Consider the following 21,540-nt stretch of genomic DNA (forward strand, 5'->3'; position numbering starts at 1 on the left):
GTCTGCGCCCGCTCCGCCCGGCCAGCGGCTCTTGGCTGGCTTGGAGAATCAGCTAAGCGGCCGCAGCTGGACGAACACCGGCTGGGAGCAGCGTGGGTCCCGGAGCTGGCGGGCACCCAAGGCCCGGCGCGCGAGGGAAGCCGAGGCTGCGGGGTTGGCGCCGCGCGCCTTCTCTCGTCGCACTCCTGGGGCTGGCATCGTTCCCCCGGTTGAAGAAAAGGTGGGCTCCGGAACCTTGCTGTAGCGTATGCAAGTATTTAACCTAACAACCAGGGCCTCTCGGTGGAGGCTGGACAGAAGAGCGGAGGTTTCTGGGAGTTTCTCTTGCACTCTACAAGCACAGCTGGGGGAGTTAATAACTCCCTAGCCTTATGTGTCACACGGCTTGGCGCGCTGTCCTGGGGTAAAGGCTGGAGGGAAAGCTTAGGAAGGAAGCTTGCCTGAAATGAGTAGTGAGGAGTTAGGAAAAGCCAAAGGTCGGTGAAGAAGGAAGACTGAGCCAAGAAAAGACAGACTCCGTTTCTGCCCTCCCGTGAACTTAAGCTTTTCTTCCTCTTCCTCTCCGTTTCAGCCACATGCTATGAGTGATACCAAACTTTTTCCTGTTGCAAACTGATGGATTTTCCAAATCTTAACTATCAGTATTGAAGTTGTCAGATTAAGTTAATTCCCGTTATCTTCTCTGCTAATATATCTGCATTATTCATTTAGATTTCTCCCAAGATGAATACTGATAATAGGCCAACCACACTTGTGCAAGAAGGTTATGCATTTCTACATAAAAAGACGAATATAACTTTCTCTGTACACAGGGAACCAGTTTTTCCTAATTCCAGAGCTACATGATTCTCTCGATTCTAACAGTATTTCAAAAAGGTGCTATAACAATACTTTGTGCGTTTAATACTCATAACCACCCAGGTGAGCAAGTCTCTTAATATACTGCCTTATGTTTTCTCGTTGTCTCAGGTTTTTCCCTGATGTTTTTCGTCTCAGTCACGGTCTGACTAGAATTGTTGGTTCTGAATGGAGGTCACATGAATTGTCAAGGGCAGGGTGCTCAGACTCACATTAAATTTCATTATCCATAATACACAAAATTTTTAAGTATTCTTTAATGTTGATGAATAAGTATTCTCTTTGAATTATGAGTTCTTTTTCTTTCCTTGGCTTTTACGTTGGAAGATTCTAGAAAAGTTACATAATACTCGTTCATTAAGGGAAGAGTTTTGAGTCCCGCCTATACACACCTGCATGAGTTTACAAACAAGACCCATTCCTATGCTGTCCCAAAGGAGCTCATAAGTAAAGCAGAAACCCCTGTGAACAATTGTATCGGGTGCTTTGTAGTTTATGGATTTGTTTATTGAGATAACTACACATTGAAATCACCTGGAGAGCTTTAAAAACCCACTTATACCTGCATCCTAAGCCCAGAGATTCACATCTAATTGATCTGGGGTATGGTATGAGCATCCTGATTCTTAAAAGCTCCCCAGATAGGAGCATCTGGGTGGCTCACTTGGTTAAGCTTCTGACTCCAGGTCTGGTCATGACCTTACAGTTCATGAGTTCAAGCCCTACTCGGGCTCTGTGCTGACAGCTCAGTGCCTGGATGGAGCCTGCTTCGGATTCTGTGTCTCTCCCTCTGCCCTTCCCCTGCTTGTGCCCTCTCTCTCTCTCTTTCTCAAAAATAAATAAACATTAAAGAAATTTTTTAAAAACCTCCCCAGATTACTCTAATGTACAACCAAGGTTGAAAACTACTGGTTTATTCATTCAGCAAGTAGTGAAGGAGGTCTTTGTGCCATGTGCTGGAACTACCAAGTATGAGTGAGAATGAAATTGTTCTTGCTAAAGTCACTAATGACTTTAGCTCCTATTAGATGGTTTTTAGGCTTTACTTTTCTGTGATGTTTAAGATGCTTATCCCCACCCTCCTTAGTACTCTCCCCTCTCTTCAGTTTTTGAATATCACTCTTCAGGTTTATTCTTGCCAGCTCCAGAATTCATCTCTCTGTCTCCTTTTGCATTATTCTTTTTATCTTTTACTTAAATGTTGGTGCTTCTAAGGATTTCTTGCAAGATACGACACCCTCAAGTATTTTGTCTATGTTTTTAGTTTTAACTTATCACCTAAAGGTTTACCACCCTCAGTCTATATCCCTAGCTTTTTCCTGAGCTATATCTGTATAAAGTTTTGAGGTATCACCATCTGGAAATCCCATGAGCACCTCAAGTTCAGTGTGCCCAAATATGAACTCGTGTTTCCCTGCTAAAACCTATTCCTCCTTCTGGTTTTCTGTCTCATTAATTGGAATTGCCATCCATCTAGCCTCAAAAGCCAAATTGTACACATCATCCTAGAATTCTCTCATACTATGTAACATTCACTGTCCTGAAGTGATTTCCACCTCCTAACTATCTTGCCAGTTTATTTTTATTTCTAAATAGCTCCTGAGTGTGTTCTCTTTTCTTATTCCTAGAGTCCCAGGTCAGACATTCATTATGCATTTGTCCTGGTTTACTACAATAGCCTCCTTTCTCATATTTTGCCAAAAGCCCTACCCCATCCAGTGAAATCTTTCTAAATCAGAAATCATGGCATTTTCCTGTTAAAATGTTTCATTGACAAATAATACAAGGAGAGACGTACAGCCTGTAAAAAAATAATTGCTGTGTATGGAAGTATCTCATGCACATATTAACATGTTGAGCACATACGAAAAATCACCCGTAGAGGTGGAAAAATGGTTTAGAAACAAGACCCTACAGTATAAAATTTAAAAAAATATTAAGATAAAGGAATATAAGGCCCATGATTATCTAAACCTCACTTCCTCTCTAGTCTGATCAAATAACACGACTACTAATGGTTCACTGAAAACATCAAGCATTTTCAAGCCTCTGTGGTTCTATGTGTGTTGCTCTCTATAACAGGACAATCCCCCATCTCCCACATATGTCAGCTCAAGTTTTCCCTCTGCCACTGTTGGTGATTCCCCTGCTTTCTCTAGACAATTATTCCCACAACAGTTAAATTGTGTCTAAGCGTTATGTATCAGAACTGTTATTTTGTGTAAGTATGTCATACATTTTTAAGGACACAGGAAATGTATTTTCATTTATTTTCCCAGCACGTAGCAGGAGCTTAATATTTGTTAAATGAATCAATACATGCCCATGCCCTCAAAAACTGGAGAAGAAACTGACGTGTTAATACTATGCTCTATAAAAGTAATTACAAGTGCTGGGGCCCCTGGGTGGCTCAGTTGGTTAAGGATCCAACTCTTGATTTTGGCTCAGGTCATGGTCTCACAGTTCATGAAATAAATCCCCAGGTCAGACTCTGTACTGACAGCATAGTGTCTGCTTGAGATTCTCTCTCTCCATCTCACTCTGCCCCTCGCTCACGCTCTCTCGCTCTCTCTCTCAAAATAAATAAAAAGTAATTACAAGTGCCTATGATAACAGGAGAGCCTAGGGTGCAGTGGGTAAGTAAGATCAACTCTATCTGGGATTCAGAGGAGATTATCAGAGTTATCAAGATGGGAGACTATAAGTACACAGACTGGGCAGTGAAGATATGCTCAAGATTTAATTGAAAGTACTACCTGGTTGACACACTTGTGGGAGATGAAGAAGCAAAGGATGATAAGCCCCAGGTTTCTGACTTGAATGAGCAGGGGTGGCATAACCTGGATATGAAATGCAAGAGAGAAGATGTTCATAAAAAGGAACTGCCTTTTTGTTGCTTATGTTTTACCTGTGTGTGTGGGCCTACATTCTAATCATAATTTTTATTTTTAAAAAAGAGATAAGCTAGTAACTTTGTTAAGTCAGACTCAGCAGTGATCAGTAAAAGTAGTTTATTTTAACTATACATTCTACCTCAAGAAATTGAGGGGCACCTGGGTGGCTCAGTCAGTTGAGCATCTGACTTTGGTTCAGGTCATGATCTCGCAGTTTGTGGGTTCAAGCCCTGCATTGGACTCTGTGCTGACAGCTCAGAGCCTGGAGCCTGCTTCAGATTCAGTGTCTCCCTTGCTCTCTGCCCTTCCCCCCCACCTCCTGCTCGCTCTCTCTCTCTCTCTCTCTCACACACACACACACAAAAATAAATACACATTTAAAAAACCTGAAATTATTTAGATTATAACAATATTTTCTGGATTAGCTATATTTTCTGGTTGAGCAATTAGGCCTTCCTAAAGTTTGCCCATATCTGTTGCTAAGTAATTAAGGCCAGAAACTGAAATATGGAAAGCATCCAACACTATATAATGATAGGATTTTAGATATAACAACTTTAGAAACACTTATGAACTACCTAATTTAATCACTTGTACCTCTTTGGGTATAAAAGTGATTTACTATGGAATTATCTGATTATAATTGAAATTTTGGCTAGATGATACCACATTTAATTTTTTTTAGTAAAGGTTGGTTTGCCTTCTGATTCAGAATAGGATTTGTGAATAAGAATAAACCTCAAACAGACCAGTAAATCTTTTGAAACACTACTTAAAGTTGTTCAGTTAATGCCATTTAGCTTTCCCGTATAAAACAAGGTATTTCAAAGTGCCAGGCATATACATATGAAATTATTCAAATTAAATTTTTTTCTGGTTTGTAATACCAAACAAAGCAACATGGGAAATTTAAAATGTTACACGAAAAACCATGGTATTTTTCCACATCTTGAGCATTTATTAATTTGAGCAGAAAATGTTACTTTAGTGTGTTAAGTATAGAACTTGAAATTGTTAGTGTTTGACACGAACAAGCATAATTTGTACTGAATATATAAACGTGATGATTTCATAGTGTACTAAAAACTGTCAGTGACTTACAGAGACAGGATTCTGTAGTATCCTATTTGATAGTGTGAAAAGAAGCTAAAAAGATTCCTGAGCCCACAAGCCTGACGAAAAATATATATTCTTGGCAGCTGAAATTGTTAAAATGATGGGAATTCATCTAATGAAAGTAATTTTTCTCTATGCAAACTGTCTTTCAGATTTGAGACAAATCTATATTCATGAAGAGTGACTGCATACGAAACACAATATGTCAAGAAAGAAAAAAAGATCCAATAGAAATGTTTCATTCTGGGCAGCTGGTGAAAGTCTGTGCTCCAATGGTTCGGTATTCAAAGTAAGTATTATTAAATGGTTAAAGAACTAAGATTTGATTTCCTTCTTATGCTCTGACTTTTAAAGTTAAGACCACCCCACCACATTAGGATCATCAAACACCTAGCTTTGAAATCATGATCTAGGCTTGGGTGCTGGTGTTATCGTTTACCTGTTATGTGTGGGGCCCCAAGTAAACAATTAACCCCTTCAAACCTCACTTTTTATATCTATAGATAAAGATAGTGCTTGTAACTCCCACCTATAAACATATAGTGAATATTAGATAAAAGAATATTAAGTAAATATAAACATTCATGCAGAGGTTTTTGTTTGAATATAAGACTTTATGTCTGAGACAAATCCCTACAACTACATTGCTGGGCTCATGGGGTAACTATATGTTTAGTTTTTTAAGAAACTGCCAAATTTTCCAGAGTGTCTATCCTGTTTCACACTTCCACCAACAGCGTATGAGGGATCTAGTTTTTCCTCATCCTCACCAACTTTTAATAATCCTCACCATACTTTTTATTTTAGCCATCTGATAGGTGTGTAGTGATATCTCACTATGGTTTTAATATCCATTTCCCTTACAGGTAGTGATGTTGAAAATGTTTTCCTGTGTTGACTTACCATCTGTATATTGGTAAAGAAATGTTTCTTTATGTCTTTGGCCAATGGTCTGATAGGATTGTTTGCTTTTTTACTACTGAGTCAGTCTTTAAAATTTTTTTCAATTGTGGTAAATTCAACTTAAAATTTACCATTTTAAACATTTATAAGTTTACAATTCAGTGATATTAAATGCATACACATTGTCATAAAACTCTTCATTTAAAAAAACTGAAACTCTACATCCAGTAAACAATAGCTCTTTATTTCCCCCACCCGCTCCCCCCCCCCATCCCCTGGCAACCATCATTCTACTTTATCTCTCTTTGAATTTGACTACTCTAGGTACCTCATATAAGTGGAATCATACAATAGTTCTTTTTCTGAGACTGGCTTATCGCACTTAGCATAATATCCTAAAGGTTCATCCATGTTGGCATATATCAGAATTTCGTTCTTTTTTTAAGGATGAATGCAATTCCATTGTATGCATATACTACATTTTATATATGCATTGATGCATTTTGGGTTGCTTCCATCTTTTGACTATTGCAAATAATATTGCTATGAACATGGATGTATAAATATGTCTTTCAGTTCTTTTGGGTATATGCCCAGAAGAGAGTGCTGGATCATATGACAATTCTATTTTCAGTTTTTTAAGGAACTGCTGTATTGTTTTTCATTTTTACATTCCCACCAGCAGTATATAAGAATTCTGATTCCTCAACATCCTCACCAATTCTTATATCATTTATTTATTTTTACTGTAGCCATCCTAATGGATGTGAAGTGGTATCCTACCATAGTTTTATATTTCCCTAATGATGTTTAGCACTTTTTCATGTGATTATTGGCCATATATATATATATATATATATATATATATATATATCTTCTTCGGAGAAATGTCTACTCAAGACTTTTGTCCATTTTTCTATCAGGTTTTTGTTGTTGAGTTTTTGTTTACTACTGAGGTTTGAGAGTTATCTATATATTCTAGATACTGTTACTGTGTCAGATACGTGATTTGCAAATATTTTCTTCCAGTATGTAGCTTGTCTTTTCGTCCTCTTAACAGAGTCTTTTGCAGAGCAAAAGTTTTTTTTTTTAATAATTTAGTCTAACTTATCAGTTTTTCCTTTTGAAAATTGTGCTTTTGATGTCAAATGTAAGAAAACTTTGTGTAGCTCTTGATACAAAAGATTTTCTCCTAGTTTTTTTCCCCAGAGTCTTGTTTTTTTGTTTTACATTTAAGTCCATATTCAATTTTTACTTAATTTTTTATAAGTGTGAGGCTTAGGTTTAGGGTTGTTTTGTTGAGTTTTTTGGGGTATTTTTTGTTTTGTTTCTTTGCCTGTGGATGTCTAATTGCTTCAGCAACATTTGGCGAAAGGCTTTCTTTCCAGTATTAAATTTTTTTTGCATCTTTGTCAAAAATCATCTGGGCAGGAGCATCTGGGTGGCTTAGTCATTTGAGCCTCCTTCTCTTGATTTTGGCTCAGGTCATCATCCCAGGGTTGTGAAATCAAGCCCCATGTCCGCTTCCACACTGAGCATGAGATGGAGCCTGCTTAGGATTCTCTCTCTCTCTCCTCTCTTGCTCTCTCAAATTTGAAAAAAAAAAAAAAAAAGTCATGTGTTTTTTATCTGCATTCCCTATTCTATTCTATGATCTATGTGTCTGTTTCTCCACCAATACTACACAATCTTGATTACTGTAGCCATTTAATTAATAAAAGTTGGGTAGACTAATTCCTCCCATTTATATATCTTCCTCAATATTGTTTTAGTTATTCTAGTTCCTTTGCCTTTCCAAATAAATTTCAGTATGATCTTGTCTTTATCTACAAAATATCTTGCTGGAATTCCCAGAAGAATTTTTTTAATTTTTTTTTTCTTGTTTATTTATTTTTGAGAGAAAGACCGAGCATGAGCAGGGGAGGGGCAGAGAGAGAGAGAGAGGGAGACACAGAATCCAAAGCAGGCTCCAGGCTCTGAGCTGTCAGCAGAGCCCAATACGGGACTTGAACTCACAAACTGCGAAATTACAACCTGAGCCAAAGTCAGATGCTTAATCGACTGAGCCACCCAGGTGCCCCTGCCTTGTTCTTGATCAAGAGGATATTTGTTCTATTTTTCACCTTTAAGTATGCTAGCAGTAGGAGGTTTTGTGGATGCTCTTTATCAAGTTGAGAAAGTGCCTTTCTATTCCTGTTTTCCTGAGGGTTTTTTTTTTAATCATGAATATTATTTTGTCAAATGCTTTTTCTGCATTGATTGATATAATCATGTGATTTTTCTTTTAGCCTTTTAATGTGATAGATTATATAGATTGATTCTGAATATTGAACCTTCTGTTTTAACTTTTTTTTTTTCCCCGACATCACTATAGCAGGAAAGGAATAAGAAAGCACTACCTCATTACTGTGGTATGAAAGTAGAAGTCCAGATTCCCTATTTGGTCTCCTTTGACACTCTGGGGACAAAGTGTCATTATTGCTGAGGTTGAGGGGTGGTGTCAGAGTTCTAGCTCACCGTGGAGGGGGGAGCTTGATAACTGCTCTGCTACGTTGAAAGGCATAGCCCCTTCACTAAGCATCCTTTGATACTACTTGAGACTGGGAAGGGAGAAAGTTAAAGTTACCTGCCAGAAAGTATTAAAGTCCAGCTCCCTACCTGGCCTTCTCTGACACACTATGGAAGGAGGGGTGTTGGAGCATTTTACTGCACAGCCTTGGAGAGGTAAAAGTCTAAGCTCTCCGCTCAACCTTTGCTTCTAGAGGTGGGGCCCCGGCTTTGTCTCTGGTGTTTGGCTGGGGTAGAGCCATCATTCTCTAAAATTGTTCTGTCTTGCTAGGCTTCCCCATTTCCTAGTCCTTTGGTTAGAGAGAGCTGACTTTTGTGGGGCTCTTTTTTTTTTTTTTTTTTTTTTTTTTTTTTTAATTTATTTTTGGGACAGAGAGAGACAGAGCATGAACGGGGGAGGGTCAGAGAGAGAGAGGGAGACACAGAATCGGAAACAGGCTCCAGGCTCCGAGCCATCAGCCCAGAGCCCGACGCGGGGCTCGAACTCACGGACCGCGAGATCATGACCTGGCTGAAGTCGGATGCGTAACCGACTGCGCCACCCAGGCGTGTGGGGCTCTTTTTGTCTGCACTCGTTGGTATTTCCAGGTTGCCAGCTTCTTCAAGTCCAAATCTGGGATATTTGAGGCCAAAAGGAAACCCAGAGAACTTACCACTCTTTTTCCTCAGGTCCCATGGTTATTAGCCTGTCTGCTGTCTTCTCTCCACCTTTCGGAGTTTTCTAATATTTGTTTTATATATAATATACTGAGCAGTGTTAAAAAAAATTTCAACTGAGTAAATGTGAAGCTCTCACTGGCTTTATTAAGCAGTTCATGAATCAGACAGCATCTCACTTAACAAGTAGGAGGTGCTCCATGGAGTTGTACTAAATTGGAGGTTTTTACGGGAAGGAGGGTGGAACAAGAAGTTATTAGCAAAAGAAGAGAAAGGTTTGGTTCAGGCCAATCTTTGAGTGGGAAAGGGAACAACAGCATTGTTTGTTTGTTTGTTTATCATAGAGATTACCTTACTATTGCTGATCAAGCAATTTCAGGTTAACTTTTAAAAGGTCACATTCCTGGGATACGTTGAAACTGTAAGTTTTGGTTTGCTGTCATGGGGGGCAAATGACTCCAACTTCGGCTTTCTTTTTCACAGCAAGAATAGGGAAAAGTATATCTATTCTATCCTTTAAAGGCAGAACTTTCTTCTAATAAATATTTAATAATTAAATTAAATTTGGGCGTACATATGATTATGGTGTTTTCAAAATGCCTAATTATAGTCTTGTATGCTCACAGGTTGGCTTTTAGAACACTAGTAAGAAGATACAGTTGTGATCTGTGTTATACACCAATGATAGTTGCTGCTGATTTTGTCAGATCTATAAAAGCCAGAGACAGCGAATTTACTACAAACCAAGGTATGTGGGGGCGCCTGGGTGGTTCAGTCGGTTAAGCGTCCGACTTCAGCTCAGGTCACAATCTCGCGGTCCATGAGTTCGAGCCCCGCATCGGGCTCTGGGCTGATGGCTCGGAGCCTGGAGCCTGTTTCCGATTCTGTGTCTCCCTCTCTCTCTGCCCCTCCCCCGTTCATGCTCTTTCTCTGTCTCAAAAATAAATAAAACGTTAAAAAAAAATTAAAAAAAAAAAAAGAAGGGTTGGGGGAGGGGTGCTTGGGTGGCTCAGTCGGTTGAGCGTCCGACTTCAGCTCAGGTCACGATCTCGCGGTCCGTGAGTTCGAGCCCCGCTTCGGGCTCTGGGCTGATGGCTCAGAGCCTGGAGCCTGCTTCTGGTTCTGTGTCTCCCTCTCTCTCTGCCCCTCCCCCGTTCATACTCTGTCTCTCTCTGTCTCAAAAATAAATAAACGTTAAAAAAAAAATTAAAAAAAAAAAAACCAAGGTATGTGAAACCCAGAGTTTGCTGACTTTATAAGACTTAAAAAGTAAAAAATCTTGTCTAATCAGAAACAACACAATTCAGAGATTTTATTTTTAAATCTTTTAGTTTTTTAAGTATGTTTTTATTCAGTGTCTTGTAAACTATGGACAATATATCTAAGTGTGAGGTCAGCCTTCCTTAGGGCCCCATTCTCTCAATTGAGCTATTAGGTTCCTATTTCACTGCCTTCAGTCTTGCCCCATTCCAAACCATCCTCCAAATAGCCCAAAGTGACCTTTGTAGAATGTAAATTTGAGGGGCGCCTGGGTGGCTCAGTTGGTTAAGCGTCCGACTTCGGCTCAGGTCACGATCTCGCGGTATGTGAGTTCGAGCCCCACGTTGGGCTCTGTGCTGACTGCTCAGAGCCTAGAGCCTGTTTCAGATTCTGTGTCTCCCTCTCTCTCTGACCCTCCCCCGTTCGTGCTCTGTCTCTCTCTGTCTCAAAAATAAATAAACGTTAAAAAAAAAAAAATTTAAAAAAAAAAGAATGTAAATTTGATCACATCTCTATCCTGCTTAAAATCCTTCTTAGACCTCTCAGTGGCCTAAAGCAGTGGTTCTCAAAGGGTAATGGCCCACACCAGCAGCATCAGCATCATTTGGAAACTTGTTAGAAATAGAAATTTCCGGGGTACCTGGGTGGTTCAGTCTACTGAGCTTTCAGCTCTTGGTGTCAGCTCAGGTCTTGATCTCAGGGTCATGAGTTCAAGCTCCAGCGTGGAGCCTACTTAAAGAAAGAGAGAGAGAGAGAGAAGAAAAGAAAAAAAAAGAAAAGGAAGGAAAGAAAGAAGAATAAAGAAAGAAAGAAAAGAAAAGCCCCAGGCCCACTGAATCAGAAATTCTGGGTATGTGGTCCAGCAATCTTTTTTAAAAAGCCCTCCAGGTGATCCTGAGTAAAGATTAACAACCAGTGACCTAAAGAGTAAAATTCCAGTGCCTGTCAGGGTGTTTGGCCCTATTGGTAGAGTATGGACTCCTGATCTCAGGGTGGTGAGTCTGAGCCCCAGGTTAGGTGGGTAGAGATTACTTTAAAAAAAAATCCTGACACCTGTGAATAATGTATAACGTTCCACATGATCCAGCCTCTGAATACACCTTTGCAGCTTTATGTTCCATTAGTTTCTCTCCACATCCCACCAACTTTATTCTTTAAAAATACTAACTTAAGTCCCTGAATATGCCCCATCCTCTCATACTTCTCTGCCTAGAATATCCTTTTCTCAGCCATGCCTGTCCCCCAGATCCAGAGCTGTCTGGCAAACGACACTACATGCTTCTTAATCCAGCTCTCAAAGTTTTTGGCCAAGCAGCTTGCCTGATCACCCTCCACTCTTGTCCTCTGTTAAATACAGACTTTGTGTTGTACTTAATCCTACTGTATTACAATTTCCTCTTTGTAGGCCTGTATCTCATCCACTAGACTATGGGCTCCATGAAGTCTGAAATTATCTCTCATTGATTTGTATCCTTAGCTTCTAGCCCTGTGTTGAAAATATATTAGACCAATAAACAATTATTAAATTGAAATTCTGTAACTCTCTCTGAGTTATAAAAAGAAAAACATCCTATATCCTCAGGGAAAAGCAAATTCTCCTATCTTGTAATAGTCCTGTAAATCAGTGAATTGCTATAGAAATTCCAAATCAGTGGGCGGCGCCTGCGTGGATCAGTCAGTTAGGTCCCCACTCATGCTCTGTCTCTCTCTGTATCTCAAAAATAAATGTTAAAAAAAAAAAAATTCCAAATCAGTGGAACAAGGGTGACGCTCAGAAATCTGCATTTTGTCAAACACTCAGTGAATCTCATATAGGTAGTCCTCAAAAGAACTTTAGAAAAATTAAAATACATTTATGCAGAGTTTATAACACTAACCCAAAAAAAGATGATAAAAATATGTCCTTTAAAACCTAGGAAAAGATCTAACACATTTGCTATATTAAAACGTAAACTTTTATATGTAAGAAAGGAGCATGCACGTACTCAGACAAACCAAAACCTGGGGAAGATATTTATAATTTTTACAATAGATACTCATAATTTTAGAGCTGATTTCTTTTGTTTTATAAAAGAATAATTGAAAAATGAGGAGCAAAAGGGGCACCTTGGTGGTTCAGTCAGTTCAGTTAAGCATCCAACTTCAGCTCAGGTCATGATCTCATGGTTTGTGAGTTCGAGCCCTGCATCGGACTTTGTGCTGACAGCTCAGAGCCTGGAGCCTCCTTTGGATTCTTTGTCTCCCTCTCTCTGTGCCCCTCCCCCACTCATGATGTCTCTCTCTCTCTCTCTCATAAATAAATAAACCAAAAAAAATTTTTTAAAGAAAATGAGGAACAATGAAAAGAAAAATTACGCGTAGAAAAATAGACAAAGACTATGGAGAAAGAGCCTACAAATAAAAATACACACTGTTGGATATACAATGTAGACTATGTTTGTAAGGAAACAAGAACTTTCATCCATAGCATTGTGCATCTATATTGTTAAACTCTTTTGAAAGAAAACTTTGTAATGTCTATCAAAATGTTAGATGCCTATCCAGCAGTTACATTCATGGGAATTTACCCGATGAATATACTCAGAGTAGCATGTATGTAATAGGTTCTCATCATAGCATTGTTTGCAAAAGCCACAAATGAAAAACAATCTAGAAGAACACTGTATGGTTCATCCATACAGAAGAATATGCTACTAAAAAGAAAATAGGAAAAAAAAAAATAAATAAATAAAATAAAATAAAATAAAAAAAAAAAAAGAAGGGGCGCCTGGGTGGCGCAGTCGGTTAAGCGTCCGACTTCAGCCAGGTCACGATCTCGCGGTCCGTGAGTTCGAGCCCCGCGTCAGGCTCGGGGCTGATGGCTCGGAGCCTGGAGCCTGTTTCCGATTCTGTGTCTCCCTCTCTCTCTGCCCCTCCCCCGTTCATGCTCTGTCTCTCTCTGTCCCAAAAATAAATAAAAAATGTTGAAAAAAAAAAATTAAAAAAAAAAAAAAAAAAAAAAAAGAAAATAGGTCTAAGTACAGCTCCCAGATACATTAGGGGATTAAAAAAAAGTAGGCATAGAAATGTGTATAGCATGTTCACGTTTGTTTAAATTTTACAGGTATACATAAAATTGTTCTGGAATACAATTAACTAATTCTCACCTTTGGAAATGGGATGTTTGTCAAGAGTGTTATAGTTTTCATTTTATCAAATTTTATACTGTTTGAATTTGTACTAAATGTAAATTACTTTTAATTTAAAATGTTTAAAATTAGTTTAATGCTCTCTTGTTTCAACAGATGCTTTTTAGGCTAAATGTAGTTACGTTATTCCGTACAAACATGAAGAGTTTGGTGGTGTGTGTGTGTGTGCATGCGTGTGCACATTTCTGTGAATTTTAATGTTGAGCTATTTGTTTTATCAGGTGATTGCCCATTGATTGTTCAGTTTGCTGCTAATGATGCAAGACTTTTATCTGATGCTGCTCGTATAGTCTGCCCTTATGCCAATGGAATAGACATTAACTGTGGTTGCCCTCAGAGGTAAAGCTCAAAGAAGTTGGAAGAATTTTCAAAAAAAATTAGAGAAAAACTATGTGAACATGGTAAACTATGTCTCCAATTTTCCAAGAATTAGAAAGTAAAGAAAATAGAGTTAAAGCACTTGAGCTCCAAATAAGAAGAAAAAATAAAGGAAGATAATTTAGGAACATATATATGCAAAGGTATTTTCTGATGCCTTAAACAATATATAGACCTTTGATAAGTTTTGTGTCACCTCACACTAGAATTTTTTCTATGTGTAGGTCTGCCTCAAACATCATCCATAAGTAGTTATATAAGACTTGACCATTTATGGTCCTCCCTAACATGAATTTTTACTGCCATGTCAAACAAGAAACTATGATTCTATGATTTGAGAGATGACCACTTGTTTTCTCCTAATTAATTTGCTCTATAAGAATACCTTTTTATAATTACCTTTCCTTTCTATACCATAGTTATTTGGTTGAGTCTAACTGGGTATTGATGCGATGCTTAATTTGACAACAATATCCCTGTGTTCTTGGCACTGTATTAGACTATCTGTCAATGATTCAAAATATGTCCAAAGAATAAAATCAAGGTTTTAAGTACATCATAATCCAAACCAGATTAGACATATTTGTATACTCATTAGGAGAGTTAAATAAGCTGTTTAGTGGTACTGGAATGCTGTCAGCCAAAAATATCTTTCTATTATTAAGATTAATAAAATGTCTTGTTATGTATAATAAACATCAAATTTGGAATTTTAAAAATCTGAAGTAATTGCAATTAATTACAAATACCTAAGTCTGTTTTGGTTGAATGAATTTTAATTTAATTTTCTCACTTGCCAATGAAAACCATTTTTCCTAAGTACTTTTTGATCTGGGAACATGCTTTCCTTATCTCATATTGATCCACTTTAAAATGTTGGATCTATGAATTATAAAAATCTGATTCCATTCCAGGTTGCTAAGGTAGAGAAATAGATGCATTTACAGTACTTTTAGAATTCTGTCTTCTCTTCCAGCTATTTACAGTTCATTTGATGTGTCTGCTTTATAAAGGTGGGCAATGGCAGAAGGTTATGGAGCTTGCTTAATAAACAAGCCAGAGGTTGTTCGAGATATGGTGAAACAAGTAAGAAATCAAGTGGAAAATCCCAGATTTTCAGTATCTATTAAAATAAGGTAAAGACAATATTTCAAACTATTAACAAGATAGTCCATTACTTAGAAAATAAAAATATATTCCTTTTGTCTAAGAGTATAGGGGTATCCATCCTTAATAAATTGGTAGTTTATGTATGGAAGTGTTGAAACAGGGCATTTAGTAAATGAATGTGTACCTTAATTTTTATTTATAAAGAGAACAACTTCCTTTTTGTATTTTTTAATAGAAAATAAAACTTCCCTTTATTATTAAAAACTTTCCCTTAGAAGAAACCGTCAATTTTTTTCACATACTGCTTAATTAATAATGCTAAGAAACATTCCTGGTACCAAGAATAGAAAAAACAGTAATAATATTTGCACGAAAATTTCACAATGAAAAGAAAATAAGGCAGGAATCAGTCTTTTGGTGAAAAGTTAAGAACATTTCATAATAATGTATTCTATTCTCCCACTTGTGGTTTGGAGCATACACAGCAGATATTAGGGTACCATCTTCCAATTCCTCCATGACAGTCTTGGATGACTTTTTCAGTTATCAAAGCTAAAAGGGGGAAGGAGTAGGTAAGGTAAAATTTATTTGTCATCCTATTGTTGCCAATAGTGAAATAGCTAAATTTGAGGTCTAAAGTGGGAACTGATCTCTGAACAAAGCCTTTCTAATAGTAGCAGGTAGTGATAATATAACAAAGCTAACTAAATAATGTATCAGATGAAATCTTTTATCTAGTGTATTAGTTTTAGCATTAAGATTTGTGTGCTGTGAATAGACTGATTTAATTTTGAAATTATAGGATCCATGATGACCTTACAAGAACTGTAGATCTTTGTCGAAAGGCTGAAGCAACAGGAGTTTCTTGGATTACAGTCCATGGAAGAACTGTTGAAGAAAGACATCAGCCAGTTCACTATGAGGCCATTAAAATAATTAAGGAAAATATGTCTATACCTGTAATTGCTAATGGAGATATCAGAAGCTTAAAAGAAGCAGAAAATGTGTGGCATATTACTGGGACAGATGGTAAGAAATAAGTACCTGAGCTTTTTGTCTTTTAATTACAAAAAAAAAAAGTAGGCATAGGAGAGTAATGTTAATGTGAGTTTTCATTATTTGTCTTTAAAATGGAGCCGTATTAGCAGAATCGCACAGCAGAAGCATGCTGGGCCCATAAAATGGAGCCATATTTTCCTGTTGTACTGATTTACGCTAAATCATTTATTAACTCTTCTACTTAGAAACAGTAGATTGTTTTAACTGGGGTAAATTAAGTCAGTTACTTTTCTGCCACCATCATATCCAATGAGTGACCAGTTAAGGCTATCTGGAAGATAGCCTATTAATAAAATAGAACATCTGGAATCGAAATGAGAATTAGTGAACACTAAGTTGTTATAGGAGCCAAAGGCACATACAATGACATAGTTTTATTACCCCCTTAAATTATTGGCATACCAAGGCCTGTGATAACTATTGCTAGACGGGAGAATGCAGAAAAACCTAACTTTAAGCATACCCAATTTATGACAATCCGGATTAACCACCCCCCCAAAAAAAAAACCCTAGAGACTAATCATTTAATATAAAAGTCTTAAAAAAGATTTTTTTTATTTCTTATAAGCACGTTCAAACGTTCTTGACTTACAAACATAAAATTGTTTTATAATTTAATTAGACTAATATACGGGTATTGAGAAACCTTGTAATAATACTTTATTTTTCAGTATTCTCAGTTTGTTTCGTTAGGTTTGACCTCATAACCATGAGTTCTTCATGTGTGGACAAATGTGATGTGCTTTAATTCATAGGTGTGATGGTTGCAAGAGGACTCTTAGCAAACCCGGCCATGTTTGCTGGATATGAAGAAACCCCACTGAAATGCATCTGGGACTGGGTTGACATCGCTCTTGAACTTGGAACTCCTTATATGTGTTTCCATCAACATTTAATGTACATGATGGAAAAGATAACCTCAAGGCAGGAAAAAAGAGTATTTAACGCTTTGTCAAGCACATCAGCAGTCTTAGATTACCTTACAGACCATTATGGGATTTGATTGGACTTCCTAAATTGAAATAATTTATATATATTAAAATAATATATACTAAGTCAGTCTTAGACCCATCCTAAGAGAGTGTGATTCGATAGATCTATAGGGTGGAACCAAAACTTAATTTTAAAGAAGACCCCAGGTTCAGACATCCTAGTCATCCTTTCAACCACTGACAAATAATTGCTCTGAATCCTATCATGAATTAAAAAAAAAACTCAGAATTTTTTTTCCTGCAGGAATTGTGTTTTTAATATTTTTAAATAAATAAAACTTTTTATTTTAATACTAAAAGTATGACTCCTATAGTGTCTATAAATTAACATGAAGTATATTTTAGTGGAAATAATAAGTGCAAAGAAGTGACAGAACAAATACCAACTTCTATATAAAATGAAAAGAAGTAATAAATTCAGTATAGAATTACTTTCAAATTGGAGGGGCATCTGGGTGGCTCAGTCGATCAAGCATCCAGCTTCAGCTCAGGTCATGATCTCACAGCTCTTGAGTTTGAGCCCTGTGTAGGGCTCTGTGTTGACAGCTCAGAGCCTGGAGCCTGCTTGGGATTCTGTGTGTGTCTCTCTCTGTCCTCCCTCACTCATGCTCTCTCCCTCTCTTTCTCTCTCAATAAATAAATATTAAAAAACAAAATTCAAATTGGAAAATCAAACTGGAACTTCCTAATTCATGAATGACGCACTGGTATTGTTTTTAAATTGTGTAATTGAGTTTAATTACATGTGATGTTTTCTATAATTTAAAACTAAGATCCATGAAACTTAAAATTTTTTTTTCAACGTTTTTTATTTATTTTTGGGACAGAGAGAGACAGAGCATGAACGGGGGAGGGGCAGAGAGAGAGGGAGACACAGAATCGGAAACAGGCTCCAGGCTCCGAGCCATCAGCCCAGAGCCTGACGCGGGGCTCGAACTCACGGACCGCGAGATCGTGACCTGGCTGAAGTCGGACGCTTAACCGACTGCGCCACCAAGGTGCCCCCCATGAAACTCTTTAAATGACATTAACTTTGTTACATTTCAAGTCTTCTAGATCCTTAGAAGATAGAGAGCTTGGTAAATACACCTGCACTTAACATGATAAAATTAGTTTTAGTCCCCCACATCTTATGTATAAAAAATTTGGTAACCAATCTGGAAATGATTATATATTTGAAATATTTCTTAGAGAATTTAAAAGTTTTTTAAGTTTATTTGAGAGCATGTGTGTGCACACCCATGGGGGAGGACAGAGAGAGGGAGGGAGAAAATCCCAAGCAGGCTCCTTGCTCTCAGCACAGAGCCCCACACGGGACTCAGTCTCACCAACCCTGACATCAAGACCTGAGCCGAAATCAAGAGTCAACTCTTAACCAACTGAGCCAACCAGATGCCCCAAGAATTTAATTTTTAGTTTAAAAACCTAATTTTCATACGGTTTGGGGGGGGGTACTTATTTCTTTATGATGTTATTTTTATACCCCCAGCAGATGATAATAATTTTTATTTTTTTGTAATAATTTAAAATTTTTTTAATGTTTATTTATTGGGGGCTGGGGGGGCAGAGAGAGGGAGACACAGAATCCAAAGTAGGTTCCAGGCTCTGAGCTGTCAGCATAGAGCCCATACCCGGCTGGAACCCACTAACTGGGAGATCATGACCTGAGCCGACATCTTAGGATTAACCAACTGAGCCACCCAGGCACCCCTGTAATAGTTTTAATTTTTAAGTTCCATTGTGTGGTAGTGTTACTAATAGAATTTTGTTATTGGTGAATGTGCTACTGTAAGAATTAAGTTTCTCAGGTTAAAATAAAATAGTTCCATAATTAAGATATTGGTCTATACACAAACATGAAAATCTGGTAACTGTGTCTATCTAAGACTGCTTAGTTCAAGACTTTGAGAATATTAAATGAATCCATTTTAAAATAAGCACTGTGTTGCCATATTTTGGGGGACACATTCTATGCTTTCCTTTTTTCAGTTAACATCTTTTTTAAGATAATTGGCTTTTTTATTTGATGTAAGTAGTATATAAGGAAATAGGGAGCTATAGTCTAAGTTAGTAATTTTTATGTTTACAAATTAAAGTTAGTTATACTAGTGGTGTGAGCACAGGAGCATAGAATAAGGTGCACAGGCTTTCAAAGGAACCAGTGTGGAAGAGCATCGAGTTCTAAACACGATTGATGTAAAAAAACAAAACAAAGCCCTTCCCTATAGTTAATTTACTGTTGTCTTTTTCTTTTCCGTGTGATCAAGTATACTTGTGATAAGAAAAAGCACCCACTTAAATGTATTTTTAGGGGCGCCTGGGTGGTCCAGCCGTTGGCTTCCAAGGACTCTCAACTCTCCTCCCCTCCCCACCAAGGTGTGGGCAGTGTGGAGCCTGCTTGGGATTCTCTCTTTGCCCCTCCTCCACTAGTGTGTGCAGCCCTCCCTCAAAATAAATAAACATTTAAAAAATTTAAAAAGTAAGTGTATTTTTATATTCTGTAATTATCTATTTACATCATTTAATAGTCCCAAAATAATTCTGTCCAGAAGGATAATACTGTCAATTCCTGATGTCAATGATGAAAACGGTTAATAATTGTTATTCACGGAATTTGGAAACCTGGAAAATAGTAACTGAAGGAATGCACCCACACACTGTTTTCTATTCCTATCAGTCCCAAATATCTCCCTAGAGTCTCTTCCCAGCCTATGGACAAGAGCAGGAAAATATGTTTCGAAGCTGCATTTTCTTCCACGTTCTCAGAAAAAAATACTGCACAACCACCCAATCCTCGCCCTCCCATTTAACTAGAGCTTAATTCCGGACAATAAAACTGTTTCTACCCCAAGAGACAGAACAGGAAAGGAATGCCTTTCAAACACGTTCACTGAATTGCATCACTCCATCAAACCCTGCCGCCCCGGAGCCATTCCTTCGTGGACCCCACGAAGCCCTTTCAGAAAACGTCGATTAACCGCAACCCCTCCCAACCAAACCACACTTTATTAGAAATTTAAGGTCGGCTCTCAAGAAGTTGACTCGGGAACCCCAAGCATGCGCCCGAAAAGTGTGTCACCCTCCAACTCCACCATCAATTACAAAACAATTATTGCTAATCGTCGTCCTCGCGCCGCCAGCGACGCCGGGGGGGTGCGGGCCCCCAGGTTCGGGGCTGGGGGGCTGGGCTCCGGAGCCGGCCGAGCGGGGGCGGGGGCAGACGAGGAGGGGGTGGGGCGCTCTCCCCGGCCCCGCTCCCCTCCCCCCCAACCTCCGCCCCGCCGCGGCGTCTGACGTCCCGCGCGTCGGTGGCGCGGAGCAGCGCGGGGAGCCAGGCGGGCCGCAGGCGGGGTAAGGCCGGACGGGCTTCCGGGGGGCCGCGGTCCCCGCGGCGGGGAGGAGCGCCAGGCCGCGCGGGGTCGCGCAGCGCCCTCCGCGGTTGGACCACGGGAGCAGGCCGTGCCCGCGGCGCGTTCGCGGAGAAGGAGGGCGCCTAGGCGCGGGCGTTAGTGGAGGGTGGCGTTAGGCTTCTGTCGCTGCGAGGGTGGCGGGCCAGCACGTCCTCTGTGCGGTGCAGGCCGGTTCCGCACAGCTCGCAGGGGAAGTGGAGACGCGGACCTCTGGGCCCACCCTTGACCCCTGCCCTGCCCCTCCCACTGGGGGTTAAGGCCAGGTGCCACGGGTTAGAGGAGGGACCGGCCCCGTCTGCCCCCCTGGACGAAAACATTACGCCCCAGGGCTTTAATCAAGTTTTTCTCTAAAAGGCAGTAAAGTAAAATAAGTGTTTCTCTATTTAGGTGTGAAGAGGAAAAAAAATGACACTCCAGTGGGTGGCAGTTGCAACCTTTCTTTATGCTGAAATAGGACTTATTTTAATCTTCTGTCTTCCTTTTATTCCTCCTCAGAGGTAGGAAACCTGCAAATTGTTGCAATAAGTTACAATAAGTACAATAAGCATATGATTAGCTACTTTAGACTGTTACGAGTGATATGAAAAAAGTTTCCTTAGGATTAAAAAGTTTTGAATGCTGATTATATCCAAGGTGCTCTTTAAACTCACAAATTTTAGGTAATATCTAATGATGTTAAAATATCACGTTATATAAATATTATTATGTGTACAAACGAATTAACTGTCTCCGCTTGCTTCTAAAAGGAAAAGGGCCCAGTCCTCTTGACTCTCTTGGTTACAGATACAATATAGCAGTGGTTGTGCTCTTAATACCTGTCATCAGACTTAACCTTTTTTATTGCCCTGACTTGGAACAGTGAACTCAAAAAAGGGAAATGGATAAATGTTTACAGCACCAAATGGGTGCAGAAATGTTTCATTCGGGCAGTGGAACGAAAAACAATGTAGAGACTTATGCCAGTAAATGATTCTTCGTTTTGGCCTTATGCAACCCAAAAATAGTTTCATTAATGTTTTACTGCTTTTTTCCGTAGACAGAATTAATATATATTTAAAGTGCTGAATATGGAACGTACCATAACCATACATACATTAGCCTTAATTCGTTAGTAAGGAACTTTGAAAGGTCTGTAAGTAGAGTAAAA

General features: G+C 38.8%; 2 protein-coding genes and 1 long non-coding RNA gene across 3 annotated transcripts in view; all 3 read left to right on the forward strand.

Annotated features, from left to right (window-relative positions):
- Nucleotides 1-21,540, forward strand: part of LOC131511010 (uncharacterized) — a 246,937-nt gene that overhangs the window by 92,076 nt on the left and 133,321 nt on the right. The window lies entirely within an intron of this gene.
- On the forward strand, nt 16-17,282 carry DUS4L (dihydrouridine synthase 4 like). Its single transcript, XM_058728776.1, has 7 exons — nt 16-220; nt 5,021-5,157; nt 9,623-9,744; nt 13,666-13,783; nt 14,836-14,958; nt 15,735-15,961; nt 16,747-17,282. Exons 2-7 carry the CDS (start codon nt 5,042-5,044, stop codon nt 16,992-16,994), a joined length of 954 nt encoding a protein of 317 aa, XP_058584759.1. The 5' UTR covers nt 16-220; nt 5,021-5,041; the 3' UTR covers nt 16,995-17,282.
- Nucleotides 20,211-21,540, forward strand: part of LOC131511001 (B-cell receptor-associated protein 29) — a 55,718-nt gene continuing 54,388 nt past the window's right edge. The window contains exons 1-2 of the mRNA XM_058728777.1: nt 20,211-20,334; nt 20,781-20,890. Coding sequence (XP_058584760.1) covers nt 20,799-20,890 — 92 coding nt within the window. The 5' untranslated portion in view covers nt 20,211-20,334; nt 20,781-20,798. The remainder of the gene's footprint in view (nt 20,335-20,780; nt 20,891-21,540) is intronic.

This window comes from Neofelis nebulosa, chromosome 4 (genome assembly GCF_028018385.1).
Source record: "Neofelis nebulosa isolate mNeoNeb1 chromosome 4, mNeoNeb1.pri, whole genome shotgun sequence".
In the NCBI taxonomy this organism is placed as follows: Eukaryota; Metazoa; Chordata; class Mammalia; order Carnivora; family Felidae; genus Neofelis; species Neofelis nebulosa.